Raw genomic sequence first — 22003 nt, 5'->3', positions numbered from 1 at the left:
TTTTGTCCCCACTCAGGCTTGCACCCTGGAGAGGTCACGCCAGTGTCGCCACACTGCAACAGCACAACACGGGAAACAGCAGTATACTGCTTATAAGTCTGGCTTGATTGGCGTAGAGCATGGCACCAGTGGTTGTTTCTGACAGTGGAAGGGACCATCGTGTCTCACTGGACAGCTACCGTCTGCCTCAACCTGGGTAGCCGCCAGCCAGTAAGGTGTTGTCCTGCCACAGTGACTTATTTGGGTCTGTTTTGCAACTAGTAATCCAGGGACTCTTGAGGATGCATCATGAATTTTGCCAAGTACCAGGATATTATAGTCCAAAATGTGTCTGCCTCTGGCAGAAAGTAAAGATTTGGACATTAACGTTTATATATATATATATATATATACATACTGTATGTTTTATTAAAGATAAAGACCTCAAACATACATTCATATCAACCCAGAAATGTATGCAGGACACAAAATCAATATATTTCAATGACCACCTCAGTCTCTAGCTTTGAATTCTAATAAAACGCTGTGGTCTAAATAAAAAGAACAATGCACATGCACAAACCAAAGAATATAAAGGTCCTTATAATGTTCTGTCTGAAGGAGCATCCAATCTTCCTCCAATTTCTCCAATCTTGTGAGACATTACAGAAAAAGTCTCAGTGCCATTATTCTCTCCAAGAGAAGATTCACCAAAGATGACTTGCAAGGGACACATTACTTTAGGAAACTATATGACTCAGGAAAATGTACAGTATGCATTAAAATTAAACAGTACAGCATTTCTCAATGGATACCAATGCATGTGTTATTCATGTTCAGTGATTTTTATGAAGGGTGCCAATAATTCTGTAGTTGACGGTACATATTTAAATGAGCCACGCAACTACAGCAGCATGGCCGCAGCATCAAAAGATTCTACAAGATTCACCGAGGAATCTGGATAAACTTCTGGTGCTAATCAAAGCACCAGAAGCACAGGTAAATCAAACTCCTAAAATAAATCAAGAACTTAAGTTGATCTATGCTCTGGATAGATTTTATTAAGATTTGGTCAACCCATTGCTCAGCAGGTCTATGTGGGCATATGGATGGGATGCATCTGTGGACTTAAAAAGATGCAGTGGGCAAGCTTTGCTTTTTAAGTAGAGAATTGCTGTGATCAAAGCTGGGCTGAGGATGGGGAAAAGGGGATTAGAAGGATTAAGGGGTAACTTCTTTATTCCTGGGGTAAAGTGGGGTCCAGGGGAAACAGAGCAATACTCTACCTGCTAGCTGTCGGCCATCTTCCATTGCCTGACCTGTGTTATAGTTTACAGAATGACAAGAACATAAGGCCTTGCACTGGTATACAGCATTAGTAAATCACATTGTTGTACCGATCTCCATATGGTAGGATTTTTCAGTATGCATTACTCCATGAGGTATAGCTTACAAAGAATGAAAAAAACCCCACAGTGGCATGGTATTAGCAAATTACATTGGTCTACTCAAATATTGTTATACAGTGTTTTGCAAAAGTATTCATCCCCCTTGGTGTTTGTCCTGTTTTGTTGCATTACAAGCTGGAATTAAAATGGATTTTTGGAGGGGTAGCACCATTTGATTTACACAACATGCCTACAACTTTAAAGGTGCAAATTGTTGTTTTATTGTGACACAAACAATAATTAAGATGAAAAAAACAGAAATCTGGAGTGTGCATAGGTATTCACCCCCTTTCATATGAAACCCCTAAATAAGAGCTGGTCCAACCAATTCACTTCATAAGTCACATAATTAGTTGATTAAGATCCACCTGTGTGCAATCAAAGTGTCACATGACCTGTCACATGATGTCTGTATAAATCAACCCTGTTCTGGAAGGACCCTGACTCTGCAGCACTACTAAGCAAGCAACATGAAAACCAAGGAGCCTCCAAACAGGTCAGAGACAAAGTTGTGAAGAAGAATGGATCAGGGCTGGGTTATAAAAAGATCCCAAACTTTGAATACCCCAGGGAGCACCATTAAATCCATTACAGCAAAATGGAAAGAATATGTCACCACTACAAACCCGACAAGAGAAGGCCACCCACCAAAACTCACAGACCGGGCAAGGATGGCATTAATCAGAGATTCAACAAAGACACCAAAGATAACACTGAAGGAGCTGCAAAGATCCACAGCGGAGATGGGAGTATCTGTCCATAGGACCACTGTAAGCCGTACACTCCACAGAGCAGGGCTTTATCAAAAAGTGGCCAGAAAAAAGCCATTGCTTCAAGAAAAAAATTAGAAAACATGTTTGGAGTTTGCCCAAAAGCATGTGGCAGACTCCCCAAACACATGGAAGAAGATTCTCTGGTCAAATGAGACTAAAATTGAACTTTTTGGCCATCATGGGAAACGCCATGTGTGGCGCAAACCCAACACCCTGAGAACACCATTCCTCCAGTGAAGCATGGTGGTGGCAGCATCATGCTGTGGCAATATTTTTCATCTGCAGGGACAGGAAAGCTGGTCAGGACTGAAGGAAAGATGACTGGCACTAAATACAGGACAATTCTGGAGGAAAACCTGTTTGAGTCAGCCAGAGGTTTGAGACTGGGATGAAAGTTCACGTTCCCGCAGGACAATGACCCTAAACATACTGCTAAAGCTACACTGGAGTGGTTTAAAGGGAAACATTTAAATGTCTTGGAATGGCCTCATCAAAGCCCAGACCTCAATCCAATTGAGAATTTGTGGCATAACTTGAAGATTGCTGTACACCAACGCAACCCATCTAACTTGAAGGAGTTGGAGCAGTTTTGCCTTGAGGAATGGGCAAAAATCCCAGTGGCTAGATGTGCTAAGCTAATAGAGACACCCCAAGAGACTTGCAGCTGTAATTGCAGCAAAAGGTGGCTCTACAAAGTATTGACTTTGCGGGGGGTTGAATACTGATGTACACTCCAGATTTCTGTTTTTTTCATCTTAATTATTGTTTGTGTCACAATAAAACAACAATTTTCACCTTTAAAGTGGTAGGCATGTTGTATAAATCAAACAGTACTAACCCCACAAAAATCCATTTTAATTCCAGCTTGTACTGTGACAAAACAAGACAAACACCAAGGGGGTGGGGGAATACTTTTGCATGACACTGTAATTTCACACTATGTTCCCTAAAAATGGGGTAGGATTTTTTTTTTTAAGAAAAATGTAAATTCACATTCACACTCGTCTACTATCGTGTAAGTCCAAAAATTACTGTTGTTTTAACTAGTGTTAATATTGCAGCATTGTTTTCATACAACATTATTACACTTATCTTTTACCCAGTAAGGTAAAAATCCTCACATGTACAGAAGAGAAGATTTAGAAAAACAAAATACACTAAAAATTAAGAAAAAGAGCGCAACGTTTCGGTGCCGCTTGGACACCATTATCAAGTGAGTGTTCGTGAGCTATTTCAGTGTATTTGTGAGCCGAAAACTAAATGATATGCTGAAGCTGCAAGAGGAAAAACCACTGATTGTAAATCAGCAACAGGCGGTGTATGGTTTCAAATGTGACTCTTGTGATGAGAGTTATATCGGTTACACCTGACACTTGCATGAGTGTGTCAAAGAGCATAAAGGTGTGTCTTCAAGCATCGGTAAACACTATACAATGGCACACAGGATTGCACCTAAAGACATTAATAAGAACTTTGTTGTCTTAAGAAAGTGTCAGTGTAAATTCGACTGCTTGTTGTACAAAATACTCTACATTAGAGAAAGCAGACCAACTCTCAACGTGCAATCAGACTTCTTATAGGCCAAACTTTTTTTCTTTAGCATTATGCTAATCTATTTTGATATGTTTTGACATTGACTTAGCTTACAAACACACGCTTGATAATGGTGTCTGAGCGACACAGAAACGTTGAGTTCTTTTCCTTAATTTAATATATTTTATGTACAGAAGACATTAGTAATTAACAGTGGCCTATCTTGTAAGATGATGAGGGTTTTTTTTTTCAAAATTTTAATATTATTTTTATGAATGTTCTCATTTGTCACACTGCACAAAAATATCAACCTCAAGACCTAGTGGGTTTTACATTAAAGTACTGGCCACAAAGCATTTTTAAACACTTTAGGACACTTAGACCTAGAGTTTAACACCCAAACCTTTTTGTTATTGCTGTTGTTGTTTGTTTGTTTGTTTTTTCCTGGACCCACATTTCATTGGACCCAGAGTTTGATACAGCTTTTCCATGTGTGTCCTCAAACCTGGCTGTAGTTCCAGGACTCAAATCCTGATCTACCAAAAACTGGCTGTAAAGGATTCCCTTCAAACGAACTTGTGTGTGGTGAAAGAATGAGTGAACGCGATCTGCTCCTACGGCCAGGCAAATGAGTCACGTAATGGCTTTAACTTTATGATGCTTCCTATTTCGGGTTTCAAAATGGCATTGAAAGGAACATTTTTTATTTTACTTAGCAGTAAAGGTAGAAGGTATGTGCAAAAGTTATGTATATACACATATAGTATGTTCAATATGTATTGAAGGAATGCGAAAGGTTTTTTTTTAAGGAAACAAATCTTAGCAGAAATCAATTAATGCGCAATAAATACACATGTAGCACATTTCATATTTATGTGCACACCACACAGAAATGTGTCATTCTTATGGTACCTTCATAAAAATAGTTTCTATTCCTTAATAAATAAATAAAAAAATTTTCATAGCATTTGGTAACCTTTAATCTGTTCATGTATACTTAGCAATAAGTTTTAAAATTTGTATTAAACTTGTAGCTAGTTAGTCCTAAATTCTGTTGCAACAATCCAGTTACAAAACTCAAAACAGACAAGAGGTTAGTTTTGGAAAATGTACTAGTAGCTAGATATAACCTACTGGATAATAAGCTAGTTACAGGTTAGTAAAGTATTGCACTGTATGTCAACAGACTGTTACAAAGTACTACAAACATTTTAGCTTCTATTTCCTTCACTCCAGACCGCCAGGGCGGTGCTGAAAGCACTAGTGGAAGGATCTTTGCATCCGCGCATTTCGAGAGTCGCATACAAAAGTTGTCATCTCATGACGTATGACGTGCCTGCCTATATAAGGCAACATCCCACGTCATTTGGCCTCTTCTTTTTTCTCACGTTGGAATTGCATCTTTTCTATTGGAATTCTGTGTGTGTTATCAGTTCACTGTGGGAATACCTGCGACAATCTACAGTGCAGCTCATGACTGAAGAGGACTTCAGTGGGACTCGACTCCACGCGAGCTGTTTGGTCGCTAAGGTAACTTGTTTTATGCATCGATAGTCACTGAATCTTGGCTACCAAGTTTTCAGGGGCGGCTATTATATCGGTCTTGTCACAAACTGCTTGGTTGCCGGCAGGTTTGTCAGTGTTGAGTGAGTTAGCAAATTGGTTGCCAATAACGTTAACGTGTACTTACAACTTTACGTGAGCATCGGTTTCTGGTTACTAGTAAATCGTTGTCTGTAGCGGTAAAGCTGTGCTTGCGAACTCGCTAGCCTTGGTTGCCAGGCTAGCAAGCAGCGCTACACCTTGCTTATTTTCTAAAAAAAAAAATCGTGGGTGAGTAGACACTGAGATGGATTCAGTGAGGTGTTCCACTTGCCCCAATCTAATGGAGGTGCTGGATGCACATGATCGCTGCGCGGAGTGCCTTGGCATGTAACATCTAAGGGAGGCAATGTCTGATCCATGCCCTTCCTGTGCGTTAATGCCGCTTACTGTTAGACAGGCGCGGCTGGCTGGTGTGGAACATGCGTCTAGAATGTAACCATGGGTCTATGACTAAGTGGAAGACCGCCAGGGTCCTTGGTCACTCAGATTGCGCGAGAATGATCTTGAGGCCAAATGACATGGGATGTTGCCTTATATAGGCAGGCACGTCATACGTCACGAGATGACAACTTTTGTATGCGACTCTCAAAACGTGCGGATGCAAAGATCCTTCCACTAGTGCTTTCAGCACCGCCCTGGCGGTCTTCCACTTAGTCATAGAACCACGGTTACATTCGTAACCAGCGTTTTTCTATTTGTTGTCTTCTTAAAGCATCAATGAGTTCATGAAATATTCCAAACACTAGAACATATGAAACTTCTTCGAACAAAGTTCTACTGATTCATTCATCCTGGTTCATTCTGGATGTTGCTCAGTGTTAATCTCAGAGGCTGGAGGCTGTGTGTATTACCCACAGTGAGAAACTGCATTCAAAGTATTGTGTAATAAACCATAAGCTCACTGATAATATTTGTAGTTCCTTTATTTCAGTTGCACTACGCACTCTTAACAAGCACCAGCATTAGCAATATATACTTTCATTACATGATGTTTTGCTTGCAAGATCAACCAGAAAGCAGGATGTAATACGTTTTGTAGCCTTAATGCAAAGCTATAGTATGGTACGGTACGGTATTTTCACCAGGTTTGTAGTACTCGAGTCCGACTTGTGCTCTAATTTTAAGGACACGTGACTTGACTTGGACTTGAGTACTGATGACTCAGACTTGGACTCGTGCATTAACTGCATTCAGACTCAAATTGGAGACAAGGACTCTGATTTTTTCTTTATTTTTTGTAACACCATAATAATTTGGCATAAGATATTTACATCTACATTAATTTTTATACTAATTTCGTGCAAGATAATGCACAGTCACCTGTTCATACGTCATGTTCAGGAACAAACTGACGTTAATGGCACTAAAATGCCTGGAGAGAAGCCCCTAGGATTGTCCACTTTGCTTATACAGACTTCTCGTGCAGTGGGAAAAAATGCAATGCAATGTGTTCCATATGTAGAAGAACTATCGAGGAGACGACGGGGACAACCTCGAACTTCAATCGTCATTTGGAAGACTCCACCCAGAGAAGGAAGTGATACGCTATGTTCATTGCCCTGTTGATAGCGGGGCTTGCTTGCTGAGTGATGAACTAGCTAGTGTTAACCCTCTTTCATGTTATTTGCCCTGCTGATAGTGGGCGGGGCTTGCTGAGCGATGAACAAGCTTTTTATCTGTAGCCTGTTAACTAAAATGGGGCAGTCAAGCAGTAACGTTAGTCCAACACAGTAGCAGAGACGCTTTCACATAAAGGCAGCAACAGCCACCGTCAAATGGTGCGGTTGGAGTCTTGTTCTCGGACTCGACTCGGATCAAAAGTGGACTAGACTTGAAATTTTCTTTATTGACTCGGACTTGAACACTGGGGACTCGAGACTGGACTCGGACTCGAGGTTTAGTGACTCGACTACAACACTGATTTTCACAGGCATGAAATTCACTGCTGAATTTTGCCTTTTGTGGTTCAGTGCTCACACTGACCTTCTTAGCAGTTCTTGTAATTGTATTAATAAGAAACTTCACTTTGTATTCATTTAATTATTTAAAGAGCGGTGACTTTTAGTATGCAGATGTGCAAAATCGGTTGCAGAGAAACTCAGCACAAAACACAAACCAGCCTTTTCAAGTATATGAGGAACATACTGTACCTTTCTTCTCTTTCTTTTCTTCCTCTTCTCCACCAGCACCAAGCAGGGTAAAGATAATACCGCTCTGAGAGTTCACACCAACAGCCGTGACCACCATCCGGCCTGAGCCCTCCATTACATGAGTACCTGTGAAACAAGACATAAGTGGTGATAGTGTGAGCAAGAATGTAAATAATGCTGTATTTCATTTAGATACAGGCTAATTAAACACCCATAAACTAATGAGTCACATCGTCACTGGTTAATCGAGTGTAAAGAATATTTGCGCAAAACACGTGACAACTGTCATGCAGATGAGTCCTGTGCAGAATAAGGTCAATATTACACAATATTGTTTTGAGGATAATATTATATATACTTCTCACCAGAGAGGAGCATGGGATCTTTGTCTGCAGATTTCCGCACGTGATCCGATTCTCCCGTAAGAGAGCTCTCATCAATTTTCAAATCGTTGCCTTGTATCAAGATTCCATCCGTTGGAAGTAGGTCACCTTGGAAAAGGTACATTAAGATCTATGTGAATACAAATCATCATGACCTTCAAACATGATCATAATACATTTGTCACCAATCATGTGGACCATCATCTCATGTTAATAAGCAGTAACTTCTCATCTCATTATCTCTAGCCACTTTATCCTGTTCTACAGGGTTGCAGGCAAGCTGGAGCCTATCCCGGCTGACTACGGGCGAAAGGCGGGGTACACCCTGGACAAGTCGCCAGGTCATCACAGGGCTGACACATAGACACAGACAACCATTCACACCTACGGTCAATTTAGAGTCACCAGTTAACCTAACCTGCATGTCTTTGGACTGTGGGGGAAACCGGAGCACCCGGAGGAAACCCACGCGGACACGGGGAGAACATGCAAACTCCGCACAGAAAGGCCCTCACCGGCCATGGGGCTTGAACCCGGACCTTCCTGCTGTGAGGCAACAGCGCTAACCACTACACCACCGTGCCGCCCAGCAGTAACTTTAATGGTATAAAATATAGCCATTCAAAGTCCCTCTCACGTCAGGATCTGGTCTTTCCAGGGAGTCTCCTGTCCCAGTACTAACCAACTCTTTAAGGCGTATAGGTGCAGCACCGATCTCTGTTTCGATAGCCCTCAGCCTCTCACCTACACAGCTGGGTTACAGTGGGGGGCTAGTCCCCTGGTAACTGCGAGAGTTTGACTTCCCCACTCGCATCTGTATTGCAGCATGTCTTGCCAGACGGCAGGAGGTACCATTTTTATGATGGTCTTTGGTATGACCCAACTGTGAGTAGAACCCACGATCTCCCGGTCGAGAGGTGGACACACTAACCAATTTTTTTTAACTCAATTTACGGGACCAATTTTGTCCCACATTAATAAGTAGTAACTCTAGTGATATCAAATATCGCTAAAATGACATCTGCTTAATCAAATGCTTGGTAAATACACATAATTTAGCTTAAAGCTAGGCTTACTGTGTCCAGAAAATGGGCTTGGGCTTCAGAATTAATCAACCGACCTCATCCTACATTAATAAGTAGTAACTTTAATGATAAAAACTGTAACCAAATGACTTCCACTCAATTAATATCTTGATAAATATATATTTACTTTATTCCATCCACATTCACTGGATATGAGCAATCACACACTCTGACTGGCTACTCTAGTACTAGGCTATCAGCTCATATACCATAAGTAGAGAAAAACAAAATGGTGGCGCGTGTTGCTGAACCATCCGAGGACGAAATAAAAACTCTACTCGAAAACAAAACCCAAAAAATTTTTTAAAAAGCAACAAAATTTGGAATAAAAGTATTTGATGGTAAGAACATATCTTTTTTATTTTTCAAGAAGTATTATTATAGCATTTGTCACAAATTGCTGCGGTCATTTCACCAATTTGTTTACATTCGAAGCGGAAATTATTTTGTTGGACGTTTTGTATTAAGTTTTTATTTACTGAATTTGCAAAAAATAAAAATTCTCTGTTTCTCAAAATCCAGTGAATGTGGATAGAATAAAACAGTTATTCCACTCAATCTCGTCGTACATGGCTTATAGGCAACTCAGTGCTACGCGCCTCATCGGCTATCAGCTCATATACGACTTGATTTTGTGGAATAACTGGGTATTGTGTTTGGAAAATGGGTTTAGGATTAGTGGACCAACTTCGTCATAGATTAATAAACTAATTCCAGTGGTATAAAGTGTAGGCCAGATGACTTCTGTTTCGTTGATAGCTTTGCAAATATAATGTATGTAGTTTATCACAAGCCTAGGCTTAATGCAACTTGAAAATGGATATAAACTTAATAAACCAACCATGTCCCATGTTAGAAAATCGCTAAGTGTTTAGTGTATATTACAGGTCATTTACTTTCGCTCAATCAATAGCGTTTTGCTTTCTGAGGTTTGAGGTTAGGCGAAATGTGTAAATATTTATGTACCATATTTGACTTGTGCGATATCTCCCACCACAATGTCTGCCACAGGAAGTTGGATGACTTGACTTCCTCGCACCACCTGAAACTTCTGCTCTTGCTCGATGCGGCTCTGCAAGCCACGAAACTGCTTCTCTTTACTCCAGTCATTGAAGGCAGTGACGAGCACCACACACACCACCGAGAGCAAAATGGCAGCTCCTTCAATCCACCCAGCCTCGGCTTCTCCTTCGTCTTCTGCTCCAGCTTGTGCAGTGCCACATGCTACAGAAATGTGAAAAGAATCATCACAATCAGAGCTATTTTACATTTTATATTTACATTAATATACAATTTTACCCACACAAATGTTTAGGATCAAGGGTTTATTGATACACTATCTCTTACAAAAGCACATGGATATCACAGCTATATACACAACATACACATTACTGTAAATGTTCCCAATTAGCAGACTGACAGTCAGCCCAGAGCATGTACCGTAGACTGAAGGTGAGCGAGGACTGTTTCTGACATATGAGCACATGATTAGTATATGAAAAACAGAATAGACATAAGGCATTTTCTATGATATGAAACTCTGAAAATTTTCATAGGCATTTAATTTCTCATCTCATTATCTCTAGCCGCTTTATCCTTCTACAGGGTCGCAGGCAAGCTGGAGCCTATCCCAGCTGACTACGGGCGAAAGGCGGGGTACACCCTGGACAAGTCGCCAGGTCATCACAGGGCTGACACATAGACAACCATTCACACTCACATTCACACCTACGGTCAATTTAGAGTCACCAGTTAACCTAACCTGCATGTCTTTGGACTGTGGGGGAAACCGGAGCACCCGGAGGAAACCCACGCGGACATGGGGAGAACATGCAGACTCCACACAGAAAGGCCCTCGCCGGCCACGGGGCTCGAACCCGGACCTTCTTGCTGTGAGGCGACAGCGCTAACCACTACACCACTGTGCCGCCCAGGCATTTAATTTAATATGTAATAATAAGACATACAAATAATCTTTACAGCATCCTACAAAATCAGAGTCTATTCAAAGGACTAAGCGTTCTTCAAGGATTAGTTGAAAGCTAATTCTTTACAAAGCTCTCCAATATCAGAGAGGATGCAGGATACAAGTGGAGAATGGAAAATTGCTTTTTTCTAATATTCAACTGTCCAATTTCTGCGAACATATGCCCACTGTAGCCTCAGACTTCAGTACTTGGCTGACAGAAATGAAACCTGGTGTGGGTTATTTGCATTACTGTAGCCTTCCTGTTAACTCGGACCAGTCTAGCCATTTTCTCTGACCTTCATTAATAAGGCTTTTCTTTCTATCCATCAATCTATCTATCTACACTCACCTATTCATCTACACTTTATTAGGAACATCCATCTGTCTGCTGCTTTATACAGTTATCTAATCAGCCAATCCCTTGACAGCAGATCAATGCATAAAATCATGCAGATACAAATCAAGAACCTCAGTTAATGTTCACTTCAAACATCAGAATGGGAAAAAATTGTGATCTCAAAGTGTGACTTTCACTGTGGCACTGTGGATGTTGGTGTCAGATGGACTAATTTGAGTATTTCAGAAACTGCTGATCTCCTGAGGTTTTCACACACAACAGTTTCTAGAGTTTACACAGAATGGTGCAGAAAAACACTGAGTGAGTGACAGTTCTGTGGGTGGAAACGCCTTGTTGATAAGAGAGCTCAGAGGAAAATGGCCAGATTGGTTTCAGCTTTTTTCCCCAGGAAGGATATAGTAACTCATAGCAACTCTTTACAACCATGGTGAGCAGAAAAGCATCTCAGCATGCAACAGTAGAAGATCACATTGGGTTCCAGTCCTGCAGCCAAGAACAGGAATCTTAGAATCAAGAACAAGTTTCTATTAAAGTGGCCAGTGAGTATCTGTCTCTGTCTGTATAAACACACCTTCTAATTAAATTTTTTTTCTTTATTTTTTATTAAAAGACACTTCATGTCTTAAAGTAATAACAATCTGAATGGTCTCCTCTCTGCTCTAGCCTGGAGGATGTGGTGTCCATGATTTCCAAACAGAATTTCAAATTTCAAATCGTCAGACCTCGAGACAATTTTCCACTTCGCCTCAGTCCATTATTAAAAAGCTCAGGCCCAGAGAAGGCAGCGGTGTTTCTAGATATTGTTTATATATGGTCTTAACTTGCATTTGTGGATGCAGTAATGAACTGTTTTCACAGACGATGGTTTTCTGAAGTGTTCCTGAGCCCATACAGTGATTTCCACTACAGAATCATGTCTGTTTTTAATGCAGTGTCTCCTGGGGGCCTGAAGATCACAGGCATCCAATGTCAGTTTTCAGCCTTGTCTCTTGCATACAGAGATTTCTCCAGAGTCTCTGAATCTTTTAATGATATGATGTACCATACATGATGTGATCCCCAAATTCTTTGAAATTCTACATTGAGAAACGTTATTCTTAAATTATTGTACTATTTGCCCACACAGTCTTTCACAGAGCAGTGAACCCCTCCCCATCTTTACTTCTGAGGAACTCAATCACTTTGGGGTGCCTGTTTTATACCAAATAATGTTACTGAGATGTTGCCAGTTAACATGTTTAGTTTTTTTTTTAGCATTACACAAATTTTCCAGTCTTTTGTTGCCCCGTGACAGCTTTTCTGAAACATGCTGCTGGCATTAAATTTAAAATGAGCATATATTTTTCAAAAAACATTGAAATTTCTCAGCTTCAACAGTTGATATGTTGTAATCTTGCCTTTATACTATTTTCAGTGACATACAGGGCTTCCATGGTTTACAAATCATCACATTCTGTTTTTATTGACAGTTTATACAGAATCACAATTTTTTTGGGGGGAAACTGGCTGTCCATATACATATAGAGTACTGTACCAGTCAAACATTTGGACACACCTTCGAATTCAATGTTTTTTTTTCTTTATTTTTATTAATTGAAAGGCACGTCATGTCTTAAAGTAATGATGGATGTCATTTCTCTTTACTTAGTTGAGTGGTTCTTGACATAATATGGATTACTACACTTGTGGAATTGGGCTGTTTAATGTATTGTTATTATTTACTATTTACTGTTTGGTCTCAAATGCAGTAACAAGTCAAGAAATTTCACTAATTAGCTTTTGATGAGACACACCTGTTAATTGAAAAACATTCCAGGTGACTACCTCATGAAGCTGGTTAAGATAATGCCAATAAGTGTGCAAAGTGTCATCAAGGTAAACGCTGGATACTTTTAAGATGTCTGTGAAGATTCTCAATCATCCAGGTCATAGTAAACTGTGGGTGGTAGAAATGGGCAACTGGACTTGCTTGAAAATTCTTGAAAATGTTTCACCTCTCGTCCAAAAGGCTTCCTCAGTTCTGTCTGACTAATAGGGAGTATCAGATATTCTGATCAGGAATATCTGATACTCCCTATTAGTCAGACAGAACTGAGGAAGCCTTTTGGACGAGAGGTGAAACGTTTTCAAGAATTTTCAAGCAAGTCCAGTTGCCCATTTCTACCACCCACAGTATACTTTGAAGAATCTAAAATATGAAACATATTTTATTTTGTAATTTTTGTTTATCGCATAATTCCGCATATGTTCCATACGTTATTTCATAGTTTTGATATCTTTAGTATTGTTCTACAATTTAGAAGATAGTCAAAATACATAAAAACCAATGAATGAGTAGGGGTGTACAGAGTTTTGACTGGTACTGTGTGTGTGCGTGTGTCTCTTTCTCACACACACACACACACACACACACACACACACACACACACACACACACACAGTGTTTGCTGTGTGGCGATAGCACTTTCACACCCACTGCACACACTTCAGCACCACGGACAGCACCAAACTCAGCAGTGCTTAAGTTTTGTACAGAACAAAGAAAAATCAAACCCATGTTAAGACATTTTCAATGCTTTCTATTAATGACATGTCACTGAAAAAACAGCCATGATCAGTGCTTAAATGAGCCTCTCTGCTACAGCATCTAAAATACACTGTGAAATTGCTTATCCTGTTGTTCCACACTGTAAACCCGAATAAGTTGAGTTTACTTAAAAAAATTGAGGAAAGGTTGTCTTAAAAAAAATAAGTAATTATTAATGATTGAATTGAGTACCTTAAACTTACAATCTTCTGGTAAGTTTAAGGTACTCAATTCAATCATTAATAATTACTTATTTTTTTTAAGGCAACCACTTTCCTCAATTTTTTTAAGTAAACTCAACTTATTCGGGTTTACAGTGCATTTATAATGCACAAATGAATATATCACTGAACAATTTATTTAAAAATACATATCACAAACACTATAAACAATACTGATGAAGATGAATCTATAGAAGTTCTTCCTATGCTTAGGGATCCTTGTTATGGCAGGTGTGTGCACACGTGGGAGACATGGGATACAAAAATCAACAAATTTACAAACACTAGTCACAAATGCTCAACAGCCCTACAGTGGCAAATTGGCAGTTCTGGGATTTCAACACTTAACCTTTTCATCAATGGTCCAATGAGCCACTATTGCCACTAAGACAGAGTTTCTCAAGACTAGTCTTCGAGGCCTAATGTCTTGCACAATTCTAGGCTTTCCTTACTGCAGGCATGAAGATCCAACATATCAAAGGCTAGCTAATTAGCATATAAGTTGGATCAAGTATGCTTGGAGTAAAGCAACCATGGGTCTTACTACTTCTGATCAAACTGATTGAACACTTCTTACTGCTCCTGGTCAAATTGATGCAGACTGATATGTATACATATATCAAAGTGCAGTTATAATGTTACTGAGAATGCAATGTATTAAAACAAACTAAACATGTGATCTGTCTCAGGAAAAGATATTTATTTGCCCAAGGATATCTTATTTTTGCTCATGTCAAAAGGAATCTGGAACTTCAGCAATTGGTCAAACTTTCAACTCACATGTGGTACTACTAGGCATTTAACATTATATCATGCAAGGATACATTGCGGTACAACTTTCTGATGATTTGAATTGATGAAATTAAGAATGAATTGCAATTATTTTCAGGCTGCGTAATCTCTTGTTTTTTTCCTAGCTGTAATTGCATTATTTAGACAGCAGAGGGGGCAATAACAAAATAGAATACACGCCACTTCACTGCAGGCGGAAGTAACACAGCATGAATGCTGTGAAGACACGCACGAACACACGCACGCATACACACACACACACACACGGCTCTCAAGTCTCACACATTGAGCATGAGACACGCATTTCAAGCAGTTCACACGCTCACACGCCACACCTTGTATCTCTCACACACAGAAATTACTAAGACAACGCCCACCAAGGTGCACCGCTATTTTTTAACTGTGGACGAAGAGCAGGCATCAAGTGGTTAACCGCAGAGTTCAGAAATAGCTTGCCACACACCGGTCAATAAATTGAGAAATGTAGCTACCCAACAGCCAATCAAAAAATAGCATTGTTGTTGTCGCGGCGAACGCCCTTTTTGTCAGCTGGTATGCAAGCGCGTTAATTACTCACCTGTGCGCAATCAAGGAGAACAAAGCAACGCGCTGACTTCCTGCTCGGGTGCAAGGACTGAACAGCAAAAAAAAATAGGCTGCTGCAGCGCCAAATACAAACTCGATCAATTGCCGAACATTTTGTGAAGCTGTGTAGAAGTTTTACCATTGTCAATATCTGAACAGACAGCCAGTCAGCTCGCGTTTATTTTTATTTTGTTGTGAATACGAGGAAATTGTTGTGCTGACGGGGCATTGAGATGCGGGGAAAATGTTTGTGTTTGTAGCGTCTTAAGGTTCAAATATTCACATGGTGTTTTGTGTAATTGTTGGCTGGTAAGGATTATTGCAACTTGCTTTGTTTGGTCCGGTAAAAGGTGTGGCAACTTGCTTGGTCTCATGTTTGAAATGGCCCAATTTAGATGTGGTTTGATACGTGGGCTTTACTGTGCTGAATCCTCGGGTGCCAGTGAAGACATGGTTTAAGAGCATGTATCTTTTTCTACTTGCATACAGTGCATGTTTAAAACGAACTGGAAGTATTTCATTGCTAAAATGTTCATGGTAGATATGGTTTGTAAATATGTAGGTTGGCTTGTTACTTGGTAACTCATTTATTGGGTTTAGTAACTTGCTTAATTCATTATGGCCCTTGTGGTTAAAATGGATTTTAATATTTTGATGCATTTACATTGAAACAATTCATTCAAAATCTGTCTTAAGTTAAAGTAAATTCTATCTATTTTCACATACATGTATTTAATGTTAAGCTTTTGATCATTTTTTGTGTAACTGCTTTTATAAAAAGGAAAAAAACTGTGCAAATTGGTAAATGGATGGTGTTTGTCTTTTAAGGTTTTTCACCTGCAAAGGAAAAAAATAAAAGGAAAAAGATGGAACAAAGGTCTGGTTTGAGTGAATTCCAGTTTTAATGTTCAGCATTGGTATTACCCTTCAAGTGTGGGATAAGCACAGCAAAGGAACAAAACACTTGACAGTTGTATCCGGGTAAAATTTACGTGAACTTTCCAAAGAAGACGATGCGGTGAAGTGCAGACGGACACACATTGGAGGACGTGGGAGCACCATATTTGATGAGTAGCCTACAGTACAGTAAATCATCTCATCATATGATTTTGTATTTCCTGAACGAAATTAGTATTTGCATCACAAAAATTATGAAAGCTGATGTTGGGGAATATTGCCTCTAGCTAATAATGTTAACTATCAGTTTGCCCAGAGTCTGTGAGCTTGTCTAGCCAGTTCAATCTTGAATCCTTGCTAATTTCAACAGCTATTTTTAACACCTGTTTTTAGTCCTAGTGTTGCATACTTGAATGAAAACTCAGTGTGATTTTTTTTTTTTTATCTCTTCCTTTACTGGGTACTTGCCAAACTGCAAAATACACAGATATAGTAGTACATTGTTACGTGCTTCTGTTTACATGTTGCCCTTGACGGAACTCTCTTCTCAATCATGGGTGTTAAAATGGCAGGCCTGGAACCACTGTGTTTCAAGTGGGAGCCCCCTACCCCCGTATTGAAGGCCTCTAAATCTGCCACTAACACAACACATAACACCAATCATAACCCCCCCTCCTCCTCCATCCCCCTGTGCACTGCTGCCGACACCCCTCACCAGCACCACCCCTGCCCTTCCCGACAAACCTCACTCTGAACTGACCTCAAAACTTGAGAGCCCTGCACACACACAACATCTAAAATAGCTGTTGAGCGACTGACTGTTCAAACAGATTTAACAAGAAATTGCAGCTCTCTTTTTACAGACTGCTGAAAGCTAAAGAAAAGAAAATGAGGCAGTACAAATGTTCATAAAAGTTTATTAAGAAAAGGCATATTTGTTATTAACATATTTGTTTTTAATAAAAACAATGTTTTAATTAATAGACTATTATATTTTACTTCAACCTTTACAAATGTGGATAAAAAAAATTACTGTTGGTTATTAAGAAAATGAAACTAAAGGGGGGTTTTGTATTTAACAAAGAATATTTAAGTGGATGAGTGAAAAATAAACATTGCATTTTTTTAAATAAAAATTTAATTTAATTTAATATTTTTTCAAAAAATTTTATGGGAAAATCAAATTGGGGGCGGCATGGTGGTGTAGTGGTTAGCACTGTTCCCTCACAGCAAGAAGGTTCCGGGTTCAAGCCCAGTGGCCGACGGGGGCCTTTCTGTGTGGAGTTTGCATGTTCTCCCCGTGTCTGCATGGGTTTCCTCCTGGTGCTCTGGTTTCCCCCACAGTCCAAAGACATGCAGGTTAGGCTAATTGGTGGCTCTAAATTGACTGTAGGTGTGAATGTGAATGGTTGTTTGTCTCTATGTGTCAGCCCTGCGATGATCTGGTAACTCGTCCAGGGTAACTCTCGCCCATAGTCAGCTGGGATAGGCTCCAGCTTGCTTCCGACCCTACACAAGATAAGCGGTTATGGATAATGGATGGATGGAAAATCAAATTGTGAACCTGTGAATCGAATTGAAGTGTGAATTGTTACATGCCTACATACTACTAATTATGTTGTGAAAATATTAAGTGTTGTGAGATTTTTGCCACATTGCATAACATTTCATTCATTTTATTATCTTCTATCGGTCACTTTATATTGGTTAGGGTCATGGTGTATACTGAAGGCTTCTGCCAAAAGTTAAATATTGTGATGATTAGCAAACAATATACTGTGCATTTCTTCTATTTAATAGCTAGCCGATTAGTGGTTTGTCACTGTGACAGTTCATGTAGGTGGGTGGAGCACAGAAGGACGGCAGGCCAGAACTGAGTTCACAAAACTCTCTTTTATTCAGCTTTTCAGCTTTTATAAACACTCTCACACAGACACACGCGCTCACACATCAGCTGTCTGGTTCAGGAGAGAGCTCGCTCTTCTCTCGCTCTCTCTCCTTAAATAGGGCGCAGTCACTGGGAAGACACACAAACACATTAATTAACGACAGGTGTAGTGATTCTGCCACTTACCTTCCCTGACTCCGCCCTCCTGTCACAGACCGATGCTTGACCACGCCCCCGCTGCCACATACCCCCACCGCCCGACTCAGGCCGGTCGGCCGTCCGGCCTGCAGCTGACTCCCCCCCCCCTTGACGGGAGAGGAAGTCCGCCATGACCATCTGCGCCTCCGGCCTGTGGATCACCTTGAAATTAAAGGGTTGGAGTGCCAGATACCAACGGGTGATCCGCGCATTGGCATCCTTCATGCGGTGGAGCCACTGGAGGGGCGCGTGGTCCGAACAGAGGGTGAAAGGGCGTCCCAGCAGATAGTAACGGAGGGCGAGGACCGCCCACTTGATCGCCAGGCACTCTTTCTCGATGGTGCTGTAGCGCCCCTCACGCACCGACAGCTTGCGACTGATGTATAAGACTGGGCGATCCTCCCCCTCCACCTCCTGGGACAAAACGGCCCCCAGCCCTCTGTCCGACGCATCCGTCTGCAACATAAAGGGGAGAGAAAAGTCAGGGGAGTGTAAAAGTGGCCCCCCACACAGTGCAGCCTTTACCTTAGAAAAAGCCCGCTGGCATTGCTCCGTCCACTGGACCGGATCTGGTGCCCCCTTTTTAGTCAGATCAGTCAGCGGGCTGGTGACGTCCGAATAATTAGGTATAAACCTACGATAATAGCCAGCTAGCCCCAGGAACTGTCTCACCCCCTTTTTGGTCTTGGGCCTCGGGCAGGCCGCAATTGCTGCGGTCTTGTTAATTTGGGGATGCACCTGCCCATTGCCCAAGTGGAAGCCCAGATACCGTACTTCCACCCGCCCAATCGCACACTTCTTCGGGTTGGCTGTGAGACCCGCTCGCCTCAGTGACCTAAGGACAGCCCTCAGATGTTCGAGGTACCTTGGCCAGTCGTTACTATAGACGATGATGTCGTCGAGGTAGGTGGCCGCATAGGTGACGTGGGGGCAGAGGACCCTGTCCATCAGCCGCTGAAACGTAGCGGGCGCCCCAAACAGCCCAAAAGGAAGTGTGACGAATTGGTGTAAGCCGAACGGTGTGGAAAAGGCCGTTTTTTCCCGGGATAATGGAGTCAAGGGGATCTGCCAATAACCCTTTGTTAAATCCAGTGTCGAGTAAAAACGAGCCGTGCCTAGCCGATCGAGCAACTCATCAATATGAGGCATTGGGTACGCATCGAATTTAGACATCGCGTTGACTTTTCTATAGTCCACACAGAACCAGACCGACCCGTCGGCCTTGGGTACCAAGAGCACTGGGCTGCTCTAGTCACTGTGGGACTCCTCGACGATGCCCATTTCGAGCATGGCCTCGAGTTCTTCCCAAACCACCTTTTTCTTGTGCTCGGGTAACCTGTAAGGGCGGCTACGCACTACCACCCCCGGGGGCGTCTCAACGTGGTGCTCTATGAGGTTAGTGCGGCCGGGCAGGGGCGAGAACACGTCCGAAAACTCGGTCTGAAACTAGGCAATCTCTGCGAGTTGGGTCGGGGAGAGGTGGTCTCCACAGGGGACCGGAGAGGTACGTGATGCTAATGTTCCTTTTTGAACCTCCGGCCCCAGCTCCGCCTTCTCCGGAACCACCGACACCAATGCCACGGGGACCTCCTCATTCCAGAGTTTGAGTAGGTTGAGGTGGTAAATCTGTAGTGCCCCACCCCTGTCCATTCGCCTCACCTCGTAGTCGACATCCCTGACTCACCATGTGACCTCAAAGGGTCCTTGCCACTTGGCGACTAATTTAGAGCTCGATGTGGGCAACAGGACGAGTACTTTATCTCCCGGTGCGAACTCTCTAAGGTGCGTGCCCTTGTCGTACAGGCGGGTTTGCCGTTCTTGGGCCTGCCGCAAATTCTCCTGGGTTAGGTGTGTAAGTGTGTGGAGTTTTGCGTGCAGGTCAATAACGTATTGAATTTCATTTTTGCTTGGTGAAGGTCCCTCCTCCCAATTTTCTCGCAGCACATCTAAAATGCCGCGCGGCTTATGCCCATATAATAATTCAAACAGGGAGAACCCCGTGGAGGCTTGGGGGACCTCTCACACTGCAAATAACAAGGGTTCGAGCCATTTATCCCAGTTACGCGCGTCCTCACTTATGACTTTTTTAATTATGTTTTTGAGGGTGCGATTAAACCGTTCCACTAAACCGTCCGTTTGTGGGTGATACACGCTGGTGTGGATCGGCTTAATACCTAATAACCCATTCAGTTAGTTCAGTGTTCGTGACATAAACGAGGTGCCTTGATCAGTCAGAATCTCTTTCGGGATTCCAACTCGGGAGATGACACGGAAGAGCGCCTCTGCAATACTGCGTGCTGAGATATTGCGAAGAGGCACTGCTTCCGGGTATCGCGTTGCATAGTCCACTAGGACTAATATAAAGTGGTACCCTCGTGTTGACCGATCTAATGGCCCAACGAGATCCATCCCAATTCTTTCGAACGGGGTCTCGATTAACGGTAGAGGGCACAAAGGCGCTTTTGGAATGGCCGCTGGATTTACTAACTGGCATTCGCGGCACGCCGTACACCACCTACGGACATCGCCGCGAATCCCTGGCCAATAGAATCAGGCCATTATTCAGGATAGTGTTTTATCCTGCCCTAAGTGTCCAGCCATGGGATTAAAGTGAGCCGCCTGGAATACCAATTCCCGGCGGCTCTTCGGAATCAAAAGCTATGTGACTCGCTCTTTAGTTTGAGTGTCCTGAGTCACTCGGTATAATCTATCCTTCATAATCGTGAAGTAGGGGAAGGACGGGATGGTGTTCGGCTGGAGCGTTTGACCATCGATTACTCTCACTTGGTCAAACGCATGCCGCAGAGTCTCGTCTCGCGATTGCTCTAATGGGAAATCCGCGAGGGATTCCCCAACAGAGAGAGGAGGGGCTGGCGAATCCTCACTCTGACGTGGAGATGACATAGACGGCTCTGTGACAGCTGCTTCCGCCAAAGCGACACCAGGACCTCCCCCTGTTAAATGGCAGGACCCACTCTTCACTAAGTGTGTCATTAAATCCCGAAATCCTGGCCAATCAGTCCCCAAAATTATAGAGTGGGTAAGGCGAGGATTAACCGCCGCCTTCACTATAAATTTTTCCCCTTGGAAAAGAATGTGGACCGACACTAAAGGATAGTTGTGAACATCCCCGTGCACACACAACACCTTCACCAATTGTGCTCCCCCCAATACCTCATCTTGCACCAGGCTTTGGTGGATTGAGGTCTGATTACAACCAGAATCCACCAACACCTGATATGTATCCCCTTGGATACTCACCGGTATGCGATACGCTCCAGCCCGATCGGGGGCGGCTCCTGGCGCGTCGGGGATCCGAACCACCGCGCCCACCTCCATTACCAAGCACTGCTGTTGGAGGTGGCCCGGCTCCCCGCAGCGCCAGCAAACCGGCCCAGGCTTCCTCTCTGCACTAGTGCTCTGGGGCTCACTCACCTGAGGGGGGGGAGAGACAGACACAGAAGGGAGAAACGGAAGGGCACTGCGGGTGCGGCGGGCCGGCTGAGGTGGTGCCGGCCCCCGCCTCCGCGGTGGGGGAATGGGGCGAGGAGG

General features: G+C 42.4%; 1 protein-coding gene across 5 annotated transcripts in view; it reads right to left on the bottom strand.

Annotated features, from left to right (window-relative positions):
- atp2b2 (ATPase plasma membrane Ca2+ transporting 2) overlaps nt 1-22003 on the bottom strand; it is a 467634-nt gene that overhangs the window by 84784 nt on the left and 360847 nt on the right. For all 5 annotated transcript variants that reach the window (XM_060910551.1, XM_060910547.1, XM_060910549.1 and 2 more), the window contains 3 exons: nt 9923-10180; nt 7854-7979; nt 7489-7614 (listed from right to left, as the gene is read on the bottom strand). In XM_060910551.1, coding sequence (XP_060766534.1) covers nt 7489-7614; nt 7854-7979; nt 9923-10180 — 510 coding nt within the window. The remainder of the gene's footprint in view (nt 1-7488; nt 7615-7853; nt 7980-9922; nt 10181-22003) is intronic.

The sequence above is a fragment of the Neoarius graeffei genome, chromosome 26 (assembly GCF_027579695.1).
Source record: "Neoarius graeffei isolate fNeoGra1 chromosome 26, fNeoGra1.pri, whole genome shotgun sequence".
Taxonomy (NCBI): domain Eukaryota; kingdom Metazoa; phylum Chordata; class Actinopteri; order Siluriformes; family Ariidae; genus Neoarius; species Neoarius graeffei.
Note: the sequence above shows the minus strand (reverse complement) of the source record. Positions and strands in the feature narration are given on the sequence as shown.